This window comes from Jaculus jaculus, chromosome 1 (assembly GCF_020740685.1).
Source record: "Jaculus jaculus isolate mJacJac1 chromosome 1, mJacJac1.mat.Y.cur, whole genome shotgun sequence".
Classification (NCBI taxonomy): Eukaryota; Metazoa; Chordata; class Mammalia; order Rodentia; family Dipodidae; genus Jaculus; species Jaculus jaculus.
The window spans coordinates 133,838,669-133,855,999 of record NC_059102.1 but is presented as its reverse complement, the minus strand read 5'-3'; the positions used below and the strand labels follow the sequence as shown (position 1 = coordinate 133,855,999).

Below are 17,331 nucleotides of genomic sequence, written 5' to 3'. Positions count from 1 at the left end.
GACTCCTGCTCCTGGTCTGCCATGCCCAGCAGGAGCTCCACCAACATGAAAAATGGAGCTCTTTCACATATGTTCCCAGGCAGCCCTTATAGGGGTCACCCTGAGGAGTCTTATTCCACATACCTGCAGCAAAATTAAGGACACTCTGGGGTCCCCACTTCCCCACCCATGCCCCATGACTGCACCTCAACAACACTTCATTCATTCATGGGTGCACTGTACCTCTCAGAGGTTTGCGTGAGCTCTAGGAGTAAGCTGGTACCTCTTTGCAGATCCTAAGTGTGTGTCACAAATAATTACATAATGATCACTGAGGAGCAAACAAAGAACCAATGGATCCATAGGTCACACTCTCCTGGTGCATCTGGCTTCTGTGAGTACTGGGGAATCAAACCTGGGTCCTCAGGCCTCACAGGCAAGCACCTTAACTGCTAAACCATCTCTCCAGCCCTCATGGGTCATATCCTCTAAGCAGTGCTGTTCTTCGATAAATATTTAAATAAATGACTAATGGAAATACTTATTTTCAAATCAAATGTTAGACTTCCTTTCATATAAAATATTACAGATGACCCTAACACATAAAACAGTTTCTCAAAATGAGTTACTGTGGCTAGAGTATCACCCCTGCCTAACCCACCTATCTACCCCGTAGGCTTTTACAGCAATAAGAATGAATGAACTATTGACATAATCAACACAGGTGCTTCCCATAGATATGCTGCTGAGGAAAGAAGCCATAAAAGAGGTCCTACTATGTAATTCCATTTATATGAGGTTCAAAAACAATCCTATGTAAACAAAGGTGGGAAGGGGGGGTCAGAATAGTGGCTAAAAAGGATAAAAGGAAATAATCTGCAAGCATGAAAGGAAGGGGGCTTTCTAGAAGCTAGTAATGTTTCATTTCCTGGTTAGAATGGTGACTTCATAGGTGTGTTTGCTCAGTGAAAATCCATCATGCTATACTTATAAGTCCTGTTTTTTTTTTTATTTCTATTAACTACATTATACTTTTAAAAACTTGCTGAAAAGTAAATATTAAGAGATCTTTGGGATCCTCAGAATCTAGCCAGAAGATAAGTGGCTTAAAAAAGCCACTGAGTAAAATTTCCTCCACAGCCCTGTGTCCACCCTGAGGGATCCAGGCAGCCTCCAAGCTCTTAACGGGTGACAGGTACTCACGAGGCTTTGACTAGCAGCCGCTCTCTCTCCTGGAGCTCCCGCTTCAGACTTTCTACTTCCACCTTGAGCTCAATGTTCTTCCAGGCAAGGTAAGAAAAGAAAAGAAACAGGGTAAGATACAAGACCTGTGAACAATGATGGCTAGCAAATACTTCTAGCCCAGACTGACTATGCAATGCTTGTAATAGTAGGTATTAGATTCAAAGCCCTCATTAACCTCAAGACACAAGAAAGGGGGAATTATTAAACACTAGTGGTCTTTCTCAAAAGAAAGCTTTGGATTTCTCAAGACTTGGAACAATTACGTAAATGTTCCAAACATCTAACAGCCAGAACACTCAAATATCAAGGCATAAATGTCATACAAGTAAGGGTGATTTAACAATGGTTTGCCCCTCTGCCAAGCAAATTTACAGTGTGCTTTACCATTCCACAGCAATTACTCCTGGTTGTTTACAATCATGCATGTGGTGGCGACAGCACTGGGAACATGTTATAGCTTTAAAAAAGAAAATAAAATCTGTGAATGGATAAGAGCAATGCCACATCATGGCCTATCTTTTTTCAATATAAGACTTCTGGACATTCAAAAATCCCCAGCCACATTGGGCAAGCTGTTTCTGAGGAATGCCAATGTTCTTCAACCATTTTTCCCTTAAGGGGCTGAAACAAAGAGCCACACACAGCCTTGAGATTACAACTCACGTGAGAAGCCAAAGACAATCTCTGGCAGATGGAACACAGTGGGAGACAGAGAACAGTGGTGGGTTTCTTAGATTTATCCACCAGTGCTACCAGACAGAATGCTAGATGAGTTCATGGATAGAAAGAAGGCCAGGATTGCTATCAACCCAAGACTTTTCTACATTCCTTTTCCTGTCTTATTTAAATAATTTATGCCAATTTCACATCCTACTCCATGGCACATATATTTTTTTTAAATAAGAATAATATTTCCAGGGCTGGAGAGATGGCTTAGCGGTTAAGTGCTTGCCTGTGAAGCCTAAGGACCCCGGTTCGAGGCTCGGTTCCCCAGGTCCCACATTAGCCAGATGCACAAGGGGGCGCACGCATCTGGAGTTCGTTTGCAGAGGCTGGAAGCCCTGGCGTGCCCATTCTCTCTCTCTCCCTCTATCTGTCTTTCTCTCTGTGTCTGTCGCTCTCAAATAAATAATAAGTAAATAAATAAATAAAAAAGAATAATATTTCCAGTAAAATGTATAATCCAAAATGGCCTGGGGAGAAGCAGCAGCCAGGTCAAAAGTGAAGGCCAAACAAAAAGGCTATGGGTGTGGGGTCTCAGGACATTGGCCAAATTCTACCAAATTCTACTCCTTACCAGGAGGAGACCCTTGTAAGTCAGAGGACACTTGTTCACTCACTCCTTCACACACTGACCAAGCACCTGTGACAAGCCTGATACTGCAGAAGCACGGGAACCTGGAATTCCTTTCCCAACTCTCAGGGGGATGGAGCCCCTGTGCCGAGCTGACAGTACACGCTCTAAGAGCGCCACTTACGCATCCGTCCAGTGAACCCCTTCAACAGGGGGTGGCTAGCACTACATTGTCTTGCTCATGAACAATTATTAAATTAGAAACTGAAGTGTATGATGACAGTCATTTCCAAAAAAAGTCAGAATGCCTTCAAAGCATAAAATAAAGCTATAAAGGGAATGAGGCAACCCTAAAGCTACTACTAGAAAAGACATCATTACATGAAAAATGCAAGATATGCATCAAAACATACTTGCACTTATATATTAAAAAAAAAGGTTTCCACACATATTTATATAAAATTCCTCTGCATAAGAAAAAAAAAGTTAATTAGAAAAAAATAAACAGCCTGACACAGTGGACAACAGACACAGCTTGGCTTCCGGTCATCCAGAAGTCCTGCGCTGCATGCTCATCACACAAATAGGACATGCTGCTGTTCCTAGAGATCTGAGAAAATAATACTCTCTTCCGGAAAAGGGGACTTTCTTTCTCCCTTTCTTCCCCCAAAAATGAAAGGTAGAAATGTGCCTTCAGGGACAAAGGAGCTTTTCAATTCTTGAAAGGGCTCAGAAAGACAGTGAAATCCCTCTTAAAGAAAATTTTATTTAAGTTTCTCCCCTAAAACTCAAGGAGAATTCTTTTTCTTCCTTCAAAAGCTTCCACTGAAAGTTTCAGAGGAGAGAAGACAGAATAATCTGCAGGCCAAGGGCTAATCTACCAGAAAAAGCTAAGAAATGGGCACTGAAATAGTGTTTGTACTCATGGTTTTTCAAGAAAGCCAAGTTCTTTTTTCAACTTTCAGGGGCTAAGGTTTGTTTTTAGACAGAGACCTCCAGGGCAAGACTTCAAATGGGAATAGCCCTTTTTTCCTGACAGTTCTAAGTAAACACATAGAAATACAAAACAGCCTGTGCAAGAATGAGACCCTACCTCGAAAAACCAAAAAAAAAAAAAAAAAAAGTAAGAAAATGAAAGAAAGAAATACAAAACAGTCAAATCATCAAAGTATGGCCAGCCTAACCCTGGGTGGCCAAAGGAAGCTTTGATAAGGCAATAATACACCCAGCTTTCATCTAAATAACCCCATGATATAGAGATTTTCATTCAGTTCTGAAACCAAGACCAAAAAGTGAAAGTTATTGGACAAAGTTACCCCCACTAGCTAGTAACAGAGTATTCAATACTAAAAACCATTCTATACTCCACTGCCTGTTTCTAAACAATAAAAATGTTATTTAAAAAAAAAAAGCAACTGTGGGCTAGAGAGATGGCTTAGCAGTTAAAGTACTAGCCTGCAAAGCCTACCAATACAAGTTTGACTCCCAAGTACCCATGTAAAGCCAGATGCACAGAGCAGTGCCTGCACTTAGGGTTCGTTTGCAATGGCTAGAGGCCCATTCTATCTATCTCTCTTCTAACTCTCTGCTTGCAAATAAATAAAAATAAAAAGTATTTTTAAAAATATTTTTTAAGGGCTGGAGAAATGGCTTAGCGGTTAAGCGCTTGTCTGTGAAGCCTAAGGACCCCGGTTCGAGGCTCGATTCCCCAGGACCCATGTAAGCCAGATGCACAAGGGGGCACACGCGTCTGGAGTTCGTTTGCAGTGGCTGGAGGCCCTGGCGCGCCCATTCTCTCTCTCTCTACCTCTTTCTGTCTCTGTCACTCTCAAATAAATAAATAAAAATGAACAACAACAATAAAAGACTCTACATTTGTAAAAAAAAAAAAAATATATATATATATATATATATATATATATATATATATTTTTTTTTAAGCTGAGCATGGTGCCACATGCCTTTAATCCTAGCACTAAGGAGGCAGAGGTAGGAGGATCCCTGTGAGTTTGAGGCTACCCTGAGACTCCATAGTGAATTCCAGGTCAACCTGGGCTGGAGTGAGACCCTACCTCAAAAAAACAAAAAATATATATATTTTTTTAAAAAAAGGCAAGTGAGATAAATACAGTGAATTAAAATTCTGATATAAAAAATTTAGATCCCGGGCTGGAGAGATGGCTTAGCGGTTAAGCACTTGCCTGTGAAGCCTAAGGACCCCGGTTCGAGGCTGAATTCCCCAGGTCCCACATTAGCCAGATGCACAAGGGGGCACACGTGTCTGGAGTTCGTTTGCAGTGGTTGGAAGCCCTGGCGCGCCCATTCTCTCTCTCTCTCCCTCTATCTGTCTTTCTCTCTGTGTCTGTCGCTCTCAAATAAATAAATAAAAAATGAACAAAAAATACTTAAAAAAAAATTTAGATCCCTTAAAACTGAATACCTTTGCTTAATGTATGGGCCATTCTAGCATTATTTTGTACCCCATTAGCAATCCAAATTAAGTGAAAACAGCTCCCACTATTTATGCTAACTATGAAAAGAAATCCCAACCAAAGAACTTCTTGGAATGACTATGAGAAAGACACAAGGGACAATACTAAGAAGTGGCCACTCACAGTTTTATAGATGTGTTCAGTGGGGCCATCAAATTCCTGCTGCATTCTCTCCTCAAGGAAATAGATGCGGAGCTTTAGGTTAAAATTTTCTTTCTTCAGTTCAGTAATTTGCTGGAAAATAAGCACAGAAGAGTTATCTAAAGTAACAACAGGCAGAGCATCTAATGGATGGTAACTGCATCCTTCCGCTTCCGCACACACAACATGGATTTAAATGTCAACTGTCAAAGAGAGCTTATTTCTGTACAATGATATAAACCAACAAGAATCAGCTGATTCTCATTAGCCAAATTTATGACATTTTGAGCATAAAAAAATACTGATACAAGTGAATAAAGAATTTAGGACTCCACACAAAATGGGGAAAGGGGAAGAAAGGAGGGAGGATAAGAGGAAGGAAGAAAGGTTAAGAACAGAGAAGGGAGAAAGGTGAAGAAATTAGAAGAAGAGCAAAGGAGAAGGGAGAGGGACTCTCTGCTTTAGAAGAGAAATTAAGTTAATAAATGTAGAAGAAATATAGGATTGGAAAACCAACAATAGAAACTTTTACAGTAATACTTAATTGAGGTAAGAATCATTAATATTAAAAGCATTAGATAAACACAAACTAGAGGACAGAATGTCAAGGCACAAGATATCCTCCCACAAATGGTTTACTAGTTACCAAAAAAAAAAAAAAAAAAAAGTACCTTGGCAATTGAGAAACCTTGCAAATACCAACTTAACTAAGTAAATATAACTAGTATCACCACTGATGAGAGAAAGTGTTCTCACAAACCTCCTGAAAGAATCCACTGAGAACAGGCAATTCTAGCTCACATGTTCCTATCTATAGCCACTAACCTGAACCTCATCCAGGAGTTAATCCCATGAATTTCAATTGAAGGGCATTATATAAACTAGTAGACTGAACTCTTCAAAACTCTTGCTGACAATGTAAGGTGAAATGGTGGTCTTCTAAACAAATTGAAGGTAAAGAGGCATAATTAGGAGTTGGGGAGATGGCTCAGTGGTTGTAGATACAAGGTTGCAAAGGCTGTCAGCACCCATGTAAAGCCAGACACTAAGTGGTATAAATATCTTGAGTTTGTTTGCAATAGCAAGAGGCCCAGTAGACCCCTACCACACACAAATATGCATAAATAAATAATTTAAAAGCTAACTCTGTCTCTTTCCCTGCTTGCAAATAAGTAATTTTTGTTGTTTTTTCAAAGTGGGGCTCTCTCTAGTCCAGACTGACCTGGAATTCATTTTGTTGTCTCAAACTCACAGCAATCCTCCTATCTCTGCCTCCGAAGTGCTGAGGTTACAGGCATGCATCACCATACCTACTGTAAAATATTTTTTTAAGGGCTGAAGAGATAGCTTAGCAGTGAAGGCACTTGCCTGCAAAGCCAAAGGACCTAGGTACAATTCCCCAGGACCCATGTAAAGTCAGACACAAGGAGGCACATGCGTCTGAAGCTTGTCTGCAATGGCTAAAAGCCCTGGCATGCCCATTTTCTTTCTTTCTTTCTCTCTCTCCTTCTCTCCCTTCCTTCCTCCCCGCTCCCTTTTTCCCCTCCCTTCCATCCTCCCTCTGCCTCTCTCTCTTAAATAAATTAATTTAAACAAAATGTTTTAAATGGCTGGAGAGATGGCTCAGCAATTAAGGCACTTACCTGCAAAGCCTAATGACCTGGGTTTAACTCCCCAATGCCCATGTAAAGCCAGATGCACAGAGTGGCACATGCATCTGGAGTTAATTTGTGGTGGCTAGAAGCATTGGCATGCCCATTCATTCTTATTCTCATTCATTCATTCTCCCTCTTCCCCACCCCCAACAAATAAATAAAATATTTTGTAAAGCATGACTAGTAAGTACACAGTATGATGGATGGCAAATGGGAAACTAGAGTAACTCCTCCTTTAGATTAGGTTTCAGTATTAGGACTTCAGAGGAGAATGTACTGACAGGCCAAAGTATTCAAGGGTGCTATGTAGAGACAATAGGAAAGAAGAGATAAAGCACATGTAGAATAGTCATCTTAAGTCTGAATGGAAAATCTAGACTGTTCTACAACTTTTCCAAAAGTTTGAAATTGGTCAAAATAAAAAGTCAGGATGGTACATATTAAAGAAATTGGTATTTACTGAGAACCTATTATTTTGTAAGGAGCACCTCAATCCTTAAAGCAACTTTGTGGAAGCACCACCCCCCACTCTACACATGACCAAAGATCATACCACCAGTGCCTAAGATCTATCACTAAACCTCACTGTCTAAGGAAAATAGCTGACTTTTTTAGATGGCTGCTTCAGCAAGCTTCTCTGAGCAGACTAAGACAACTAACGTAATTCCAAGAATAGACAGGAACCAACACACTAAAGTAGACTTCCTTGTATCAAAATACGCTTACATCACTATGCTTAAATAGCTGAATATGTTTAAAGTCTTATCACTATCCCAGCATTCTACCTCTCTGCGCCATGCATCTTTGAAACTCTGCCTTGTTAAGAAAGATGACACTCCTTAGCACTGTAATACTGATGAAGACAGCACAGACTAGGAAGGGACATGAAATCAGCAGGAGGAAAAGTGGGTGGTTTGGGAATACTAATGAAGGTGATTTCTAGGGTGTTAAAAATACTCTGCCTCTTGTCACTGGTGATGGTTATAGGTATATGTTCTTTTTTGACAATTTACTGAACTGTTCACATAAGTGTAGTATATATCTAATATTTCCCTTTAAAAAGTTTAAATCAAGGGCCAGAGAGATGGCTTAGTGGTTAAGGCTCTTGCCTGTAAAGCCTAAGGACCCATGTTCAACTCTCTAGATCCCACATAAGCCAGATGCAAAAGGTGATGCAAGCAAACAAGGTTGCACATGTACACAAGACAGTGCACTCATCTGGGATTCAACTGCAGTGGCTGGAGGCCCTGGTACCCCAACTCTTCCTTCCCTCCTTCCTTCCTTCCTTTCTCTTGGGCACAAGTAATCTCGCCCTCGCTCACTCTCTCTCTCTCTCTCTCTCCTCCCCCCCCCTTGCTCTCTGATAAAAATTACAAAAAAAAGCAAAAACAAAAGTTTACATTCTTTCTCTATCTGCCTCTTTCTCCCTCTGTTGCTCTCAAAATAAACAAAATAAACGGAAAAAAAATTTTAAAAAAAAGGGCTGGAGAGATGGCTTAGTGATTAAGCACTTGCCTATGAAGCCTAAGACCCCGGTTCAAGGCTCGATTCTCCAGGACCCATGTTAGCCAGATGCACAAGGGGGCGTACGCATCTGGAGTTCATTTGCAGTGGCTGGAGGCCCTGGCACGCCCATTCTTTCTCTCTCTATCTGCCTCTTTCTCTCTCTGTTGCTCTCAAAATAAACAAAATAAACCAAAAAAAAAAATTTTTTTTAAAAAGTTTACGTCAAACAGTTCATGGTTAGTTTAAATTACTAAAAGTCAACAGTCCATGGTTAAGAAAATCATGGTATGTCCACTCATTGGAGTACTGTATAACTACACGTAAATATCAAGTAAATCATGGCATGTCCTCTCACAGGAGCACTGTATAACATCATGTAATTATCGGGTTAAGTAAATCAAGGCATGTCCTCTCACAGGAGCACTGTATAACCTCATGTAATTATCAGGTTAAATAAATCACGGCATGTCCTCTCACAGGAGCACTGTATAACCTCATGTAATTATCAGGTTAAGTAAATCACGGCATGTCCTCTCACAGGAGCACTGTATAACATCATGTAATTATCATGTTAAGTAAATCAAGGCATGTCCTCTCACTGGAGCACTATATAACATCATGTAATTATCATGTTAAGTATATCACGGCATGTCCTCTCACAGGAGCACTGTATAACATCATGTAATTATCAGGTTAAGTAAATCACGGCATGTCCTCTCACAGGAGCACTGTATAACATCATGTAATTATCATGTTAAGTAAATCAAGGCATGTCCTCTCACTGGAGCACTGTATAACATCATGTAATTATCATGTTAAGTATATCACGGCATGTCCTCTCACAGGAGCACTGTATAACATCATGTAATTATCATGTTAAGTAAATCACGCATGTCCTCTCACAGGAGCACTGTATAACATCATGTAATTATCATGTTAAGTAAATCACGCATGTCCTCTCACAGGAGCACTGTATAACATCATGTAATTATCATGTTAAGTAAATCACGCATGTCCTCTCACAGGAGCACTGTATAACATCATGTAATTATCATGTTAAGTAAATCACGCATGTCCTCTCACAGGAGCACTGTATAACATCATGTAATTATCGGGTTAAGTAAACCACGGCATGTCCTCTCACAGGAGCACTGTATAACATCATGTAATTATCAGGTTAAGTAAATCACGCATGTCCTCTCACAGGAGCACTGTATAACCTCATGTAATTATCATGTTAAGTAAATCACGCATGTCCTCTCACAGGAGCACTGTATAACATCATGTAATTATCAGGTTAAGTAAAGCACGGCATGCCCACTCACTGGAGCACTGTATAACATCATGTAATTATCATGTTAAGTAAATCACGCATGTCCTCTCACAGGAGCACTGTATAACATCATGTAATTATCATGTTATGTAAATCACGGTATGTCCTCTCACAGGAGCACTGTATAACCTCATGTAATTATCAGGTTAAGTAAATCACGGCATGTCCTCTCACATGAGCACTGTATAACATCATGTAATTATCAGGTTAAGTAAATCACGGCATGTCCTCTCACAGGAGCACTGTATAACATCATGTAATTATCAGGTTAAGTAAATCACGGCATGTCCTCTCACAGGAGCACTGTATAACATCATGTAATTATCAGGTTAAGTAAATCACGGCATGTCCTCTCACAGGAGCACTGTATAACATCATGTAATTATCGGGTTAAGTAAATCGTGGCATGTCCTCTCACAGGAGCACTGTATAACATCATGTAATTATCGGGTTAAGTAAATCGTGGCATGTCCTCTCAATGGAGTATTGTATAATCACATGTAAATATCTGCTGAAGTAAATCATCATGGCATGTCCACTCACTGGAGTGATCTATAATCACATGAAATTATCTGTAAGATATACTGTTAAATAAAAACATTGTGGGGCTAGGGTGATGATTTAGCAGATAAAAGCTCTTACTGCACAAGCATGAGGAACTGACTTTGATCCCAGCACCCAAATGAAAAGGTAGGCATGACCATGCACGCCTGTAACCTCATTACTGAATGGAACAGAGACAGGAAGTCTGGTCAGTCAGCCAAACCAGAAAGAGGAGCTCCAGGTTCAGTAAGACTCCATCTCAGGGAAATAAGGTAGAAGAATGAAAAACACCTGACATCTTCCTGTGGCCTCTGCACACATATCTGTACCTCACCTCTATCTCACTCTATCTCTCTTTCTCTCTCTCTCTCTCTCTCTCTCTCACACACACACACCACCACCACCACCACCACCATGGTACAGAATATTACACAGAGTAGGGTACTACTTACATAAAAGGGTACAAAGTTCCAATTAGATTCTGGGCCTCAATTTCTTCATCTTTCACATAAAAACAATAAAATCAATCTCATATTTTAATGAGGAAAAAAAAATAAATAGATTAGGGCCGGTTAAGATGGCGGTGAAGGTACCACGCCAAAGCAGCCTACGGGGGAAAAAGACCAAAAAAACTCAGCAAAATACACGTTTTTACTAAAAAGTGAGGTGTATAGGAAATTGAGGCGGCAGCGGAGAAGTAGAAGAGTTATAGAGCAGCCAGAGTCCGCACAGGCGAGATAAGCGGCTCCAGCGGCTCAGGCAGCTCGGCCAAACGCTGCAGCCGCGGCGCAGCAGAAAACCGCCAGACCAGCTCGAGCCGCAGGAAAAACCAGGTGCGGGATTTTCCCCTCACACCGCGCTCTCCGCAACTCGGGAAACGTGAGGAGAGAGCGGCAGCGAGCAGGGGAGGAGAAGACCGCGAGTTAGAACACGTGGAGCAGCGAGACAACCAGAGAAGCCACGGCTCCCTCCCCTCCGCCACCGCCTGAGCCCAGCTCCAGCGAACACAGCAGCAGCCCGGGACCCGGCCACGCCAACTTGGGCTGACAGCGGGACCCAAGCAGGAGCAGAGTTCAGCAGCAACTTCAGCGGCTCCAGCACCGGTACCAGCGGCCCCAGAGGCAGCGGACCCAGGAGCGGCAGCGGCGGCAGATCCCGCAGCAGCGGCTTCGGGGGGAGCAGCGGCGGTGGTCACGGCAACGGCAGCTTCAGCAGTGGTGGTGGCTCCGGTGGTGGCAGCTACAACAGCAGCAGAGGCAGCAGCAGCGGCTCGGTTTGCCCCGTAGGATAAGCAAGTGCCCAGCTCCAGAAATCAGAACAGCAGCCCGACGACCCAGGCAGCAACTTGACTGAGACCACAATCACCCAAGGTAACTGGGATTGCACCAGGGAAGGGTCTCACTGGTCACAAGCTGACTTGGATCCCTCAACAGACCAGAAATCTAAACCTCTTTGTTGATAGAAGATCTGGTCATTATAATAACTACTCTTGCATACATACTCGGGGCTGTTTTGATTGAATGTGTACAGTGTTTAGTTAAATTTTAGAATCTACCTGTATTTTATTCCACTCAGCCTGCTTAAATACTCCTATAGCAGGGAATCTCAACCCCTAAGAACATCTTTGTAGATACTCTGAGAGTCTTAAGAGCCGCACCTAATACCTTAAGGTCCTACCCTGAAAATATATTACATCAAATCAATAGATACAGCTAAGAATACACAGCTAGCTAGAAAATCCAAGCATAAACTTAATCCAAGATGCAAAAATATATACATTATAACACAAGAAACACTAAAAAGCAAGATGACATAAATCCACCTAAAAGTATTAATGCATCAGAAATGTCCTCCAGAGAGAAAGAGTTAGAGGAAATGCCTGAGAAAGAGTTCAAAAGAATAATTATAAATATGTTCCAAGAGGTCAAAGAACACATGAAAACAATCAAGGAAGAAATCAAAGAGGAAATCAAAGGAATCAAAGACGAGGCAGGACACCAATTTAATGAAATAAAGAAGGCAATACAAGACATAAATAGGGAAATAGAAATAATAAAAAAAAACCAGTCAGAATTACTAGCAATGAAGAACACAGTTAATGAAATAAAAAACTCTGTAGAAAATCTCACCAGTACGATGGATGAGGGAGAGGACAGAATATCTAAGCTAGAAGACCAGGTGGCAGACCTAATGCAGTCCAACAAAGAGAAAGACAAACTTATAGAAAAGTATGAGTGGGAATTTCAAGATATTCGGGACACTATGAAAAGATCCAATATAAGAATTCAGGGCATAGTAGAAGGAGAAGAACTCCACTCCAGAGGCATAGTAGGCATCTTCAACAAAATCATAGAGGAAAATTTCCCCCAAATTGGGAAAGAGGTGCCAATACAGATACAGGAAGCCTTTAGAACCCCAGCCAGACAAAACCCAGAAAGAACCTCTCCTCGCCACATTATACTCAAACTTCCAAACACACAAACCAAAGAAAAAATATTGAAAGCAGTTAGAGAGAAAAATCAAGTTACCTACAAAAGCAAGCCCATCAGGATTACAGCAGATTATTCAACACAAACTTTTAAAGCCAAAAGGGCTTGGAGTGATATATTCCAAGATCTGAAAGATAACAACTGTCAACCAAGGTTACTTTATCCTGCAAAGTTATCCATTCAAATAGATGAAGAAATAAAGACATTCCATGACAAAAGCAGGTTAAAGGAGTATTTGAAGACAAAACCAGCTCTACAGAAAATACTTGATAGAATCCTCCATGCTGAACAAAAGGAAAAGCACACATATAAGGAACCTAGAAAAAACCAGCTATACTCAAATACCAGTTAACAGAAGAGAGCACAGGTAGAACAAGTAACACACACACACAAATGGCAAACATAAATACACACCTTTCAATAATATCTCTTAATATCAACGGTCTCAATGCCCCAACGAAAAGACATAGATTTGCAGACTGGGTTAAAAAGCAGGATCCTACAATTTGTTGTCTACAAGAAACTCACCTTTCTACAAAGGATAGACATTATCTTAGGGTGAAAGGTTGGAAGACGGTGTTTCAAGCAAATGGGCCTAGAAAACAAGCAGGGGTTGCTATCCTAATATCAGACAGGGTAGACTTTAGTCCGACGTTAGTCAAGAAAGATAAGGAAGGTCACTTTATATTGATTAAGGGCACACTCCAACAGGAGGACATTACAATCCTAAACATATATGCACCTAACATCGGGGCTCCCATATTCGTCAAACAAACACTATTAGAACTAAGGTCACAGATAACACCAAACACAGTGGTGGTGGGTGACTTTAACACCCCACTCTCATCAATTGACAGGTCATCCAGGGAAAGAATAAACAGAGAGGCATCTGGACTAAATGAGGTCATAGAAGGAATGGACCTAATAGATATATACAGGACATTTCATCCAAAGGCTGCAGAATATACATTCTTTTCAGCAGCACATGGAACATTCTCTAAAATAGACCATATATTAGGACACAAAGCAAATCTTAACAAATTCAAGAAAATTGAAATAATTCCTTGCATTCTATCTGACCACAATGGAATTAAACTACAAATCAGTAGCAAGAAAGGCTTTAGAGCATACACAAAATCATGGAAACTAAACAATACACTACTAAATGATGAGTGGGTCAATGAAGAAATCAAAAAGGAAATCAAAAAATTTATAGAGTCAAATGATAATGAGAACACAACATACCAAAATCTCTGGGACACAATGAAGGCAGTTCTAAGAGGTAAATTTATAGCCTTAAGTGCCTATATTAAGAAATTAGAAAGGTCACAAGTAAACGACCTAATGCTTCACCTTAAAGCCTTGGAAAAAGAAGAACAAGCCAAACCAAAAAGTAGTAGACGGGAAGAAATAATAAAGATTAGGGCAGAAATTAATGAAATAGAAACAAAAAGAACAATCCAAAGAATTAATGATACAAAGAGTTGGTTCTTTGAAAGGATAAACAAGATTGATAAACCCTTAGCAAATCTGACCAAAAGAAAGAGAGAAGAGACACAAATTAATAAAATCAGAGATGAACAAGGTAACATCACAACAGATTCCAGAGAAATTCAAAGAATTATAGGGACATACTATAAAAGCATATACTCCACAAAGTATGAAAATCTGAAAGAAATGGATGATTTCCTTGATCTATATGACCTACCTAAATTAAATCAAAATGAGATTAATCACTTAAATAGACCTATAACAAACATGGAGATCCGAGCAGTTATCAATAATCTCCCAAGTAAAAAAAGCCCAGGCCCGGATGGATTCACTGCTGAATTTTACCAGACTTTTAAGGAAGAGCAAACACTATTGCTTCTCAAGCTTTTCCAGGAAATAGAAAAAGAAGGAATTCTACCAAACTCCTTCTATGAGGCCAGCATCACCCTGATACCAAAACCAGGCAAAGATAGAACAAAAAAAGAAAATTACAGACCAATCTCCCTCATGAGCATAGATGCAAAAATTCTCAACAAAATATTGGCAAACAGAATACAAGAGTATATCAAAAAGATCATTCACCCGGACCAAGTAAGCTTTATCCCAGAGATGCAGGGATGGTTCAACATACGCAAATGTATAAATGTAATACATTACATAAATGGGTTGAAGGACAAAAATCACATGATCATCTCATTAGATGCAGAGAAAGCATTTGACAAAATCCAACATCCCTTCATGATAAAAGTCCTACAGAGACTGGGAATAGAAGGAACATATCTCAATATAATAAAGGCTATTTATGACAAGCCTACAGCCAACATATTACTAAATGGGGAAAAACTGGAAGCTTTTCCACTAAAATCAGGAACAAGACAAGGGTGTCCACTGTCTCCACTTCTATTTAATATAGTTTTGGAAGTCTTAGCCATAGCAATAAGGCAAGAGACACACATAAAAGGGATACAAATTGGAAAGGAAGAAATCAAGTTATCATTATTTGCAGATGACATGATTCTATACATAAAGGACCCTAAAGACTCTACTAGCAAGCTGTTAGAGCTGATCAAAACCTACAGCAATGTAGCAGGATACAAAATAAATACACAGAAATCAGTAGCCTTCGTATATGCTAACAACAAACACACAGAGGATGAAATCAGAGAATCACTCCCATTCACAATTGCATCAAAAAAAATAAAATACCTTGGAATAAACCTAACCAAGGAAGTAAAGAATCTATACAATGAGAACTTTAAAACACTCAAGCGAGAAATTGCAGAAGACACTAGAAAGTGGAGAAACATCCCTTGTTCTTGGCTTGGAAGAATCGATATCATGAAAATGGCAATCTTACCAAAAGCAATCTACACATTTAATGCAATCCCTATCAAAATTCCAAAGGCTTTCTTCATGGAAATAGAAAAAACAATCCAAAAATTCATTTGGAATCACAAAAAACCTCGAATATCTAAAATAATACTGAGCAACAAAAAAGAGGCTGGTGGTATCACCATACCTGATTTTAACCTATACTACAGAGCCATAGTAACAAAAACAGCATGGTACTGGCACAAAAACAGACATGTAGATCAATGGAACAGAATAGAGGACCCAGATGTAAGCCCAAGTAGCTATAGCCACCTGATATTCGATAAAAATGCCAAAAATACTCATTGGAGAAGAGACAGCCTCTTCAGCAAATGGTGTTTTGAAAACTGGATAAATATCTGCAGAAGGATGAAAATAGATTCTTCTCTCTCGCCATGCACAAGAATTAAGTCCAAATGGATTAAAGACCTTAACATCAGACCGGAAACTTTGAAACTGCTAGAGGAAAAAGTAGGGGAAACCCTTCAACATATTGGTCTTGGCAAAGACTTTCTGAATACAACCCCAATTGCTCAGGCAATAAAACCACAGATTAACCACTGGGACCTAATGAAATTACAAAGATTTTGCACCGCAAAGGACACAGTGAAAAAAGCAAAGAGGCAACCTACAGAATGGGAAAAAATCTTCACCAGCTATATATCTGATAGAGGATTAATATCTAGGATATACAAAGAACTCAAAAAGTTAACTAATAAGGAATCAAACAAGCCAATCAAAAAATGGGCTAAGGAGCTAAATAGAGAGTTCTCAAAGGAAGAAATACGAATGGCATATAAGCACCTAAAAAAATGTTCTACGTCACTAGTCATCAGGGAAATGCAGATTAAAACTACATTGAGATTCCATCTCACTCCTGTCAGATTGGCCACCATCATGAAAACAAAGGATCATAAATGTTGGCGGGGATGTGGAAAAAAAGGAACCCTTCTGCACTGCTGGTGGGAATGCAATCTGGTCCAGCCATTGTGGAAAACAGTGTGGAGGTTCCTAAAGCAGCTAGAGATTGATCTACCATATGACCCAGCTATAGCACTCCTAGGCATATATCCAAAGGACTCATCTCATTTCCTTAGAAGTACATGCTCAACCATGTTTATTGCTGCTCAATTTATAATAGCTGGGAAATGGAACCAGCCTAGATGTCCCTCAACAGATGAGTGGATAATGAAGATGTGGTACATTTATACAATGGAGTTCTACTCAGCGGTAAAGAAAAATGAAGTTATGAAATTTGCAGAAAAATGGATGGACCTGGAAAGTATTATACTAAGTGAGGTAACCCAGGCCCAGAAAGCCAAGTGCCACATATTCTCTCTCATATGGGGATCCTAGCTACAGATGACTGGGCTTCTGCGTGAGAATGAAAATACTTAGTAGCAGAGGCCAGTAAGTTGAAAAGGAGACATAAAGGGTGGAGAAAGGAAGGGAGGAGGATACTTAATAGGTTGATATTGTATATATGTAATTACAATGTTTGTAATGGGGAGGTAATATGATTGAGAATGGAATTTCAAACGGGAAAGTGTGGGGGTGGGGAGGGAGGGAATTACCATGGGATATATTTTATAATCATGGAAAATGTTAATAAAAATTAAAAAAAAAAAAGAGAAAAATATCACCATACGTGGAATAAAATGTAGAATTAGGAAAGGTTTTTTCTAAAATAACAAGAATCTAGATCAACAACTTAAAGCATAATAAGAGAAAAAAATTAACATTATAATTTTTGGGGGGGGGGTTTCCCCTGAGGCACTCTAGCCCAAGCTGA

General features: G+C 40.0%; 1 protein-coding gene across 4 annotated transcripts in view; it reads right to left on the bottom strand.

Annotated features, from left to right (window-relative positions):
- Window positions 1-17,331, bottom strand: part of Cdk5rap2 (CDK5 regulatory subunit associated protein 2) — a 234,187-nt gene that overhangs the window by 172,842 nt on the left and 44,014 nt on the right. For all 4 annotated transcript variants that reach the window (XM_045150597.1, XM_045150610.1, XM_045150615.1 and 1 more), the window contains exons 4-5: window positions 5,134-5,244; window positions 1,183-1,259 (exon numbers count right to left, since the gene is read on the bottom strand). In XM_045150597.1, coding sequence (XP_045006532.1) covers window positions 1,183-1,259; window positions 5,134-5,244 — 188 coding nt within the window. The remainder of the gene's footprint in view (window positions 1-1,182; window positions 1,260-5,133; window positions 5,245-17,331) is intronic.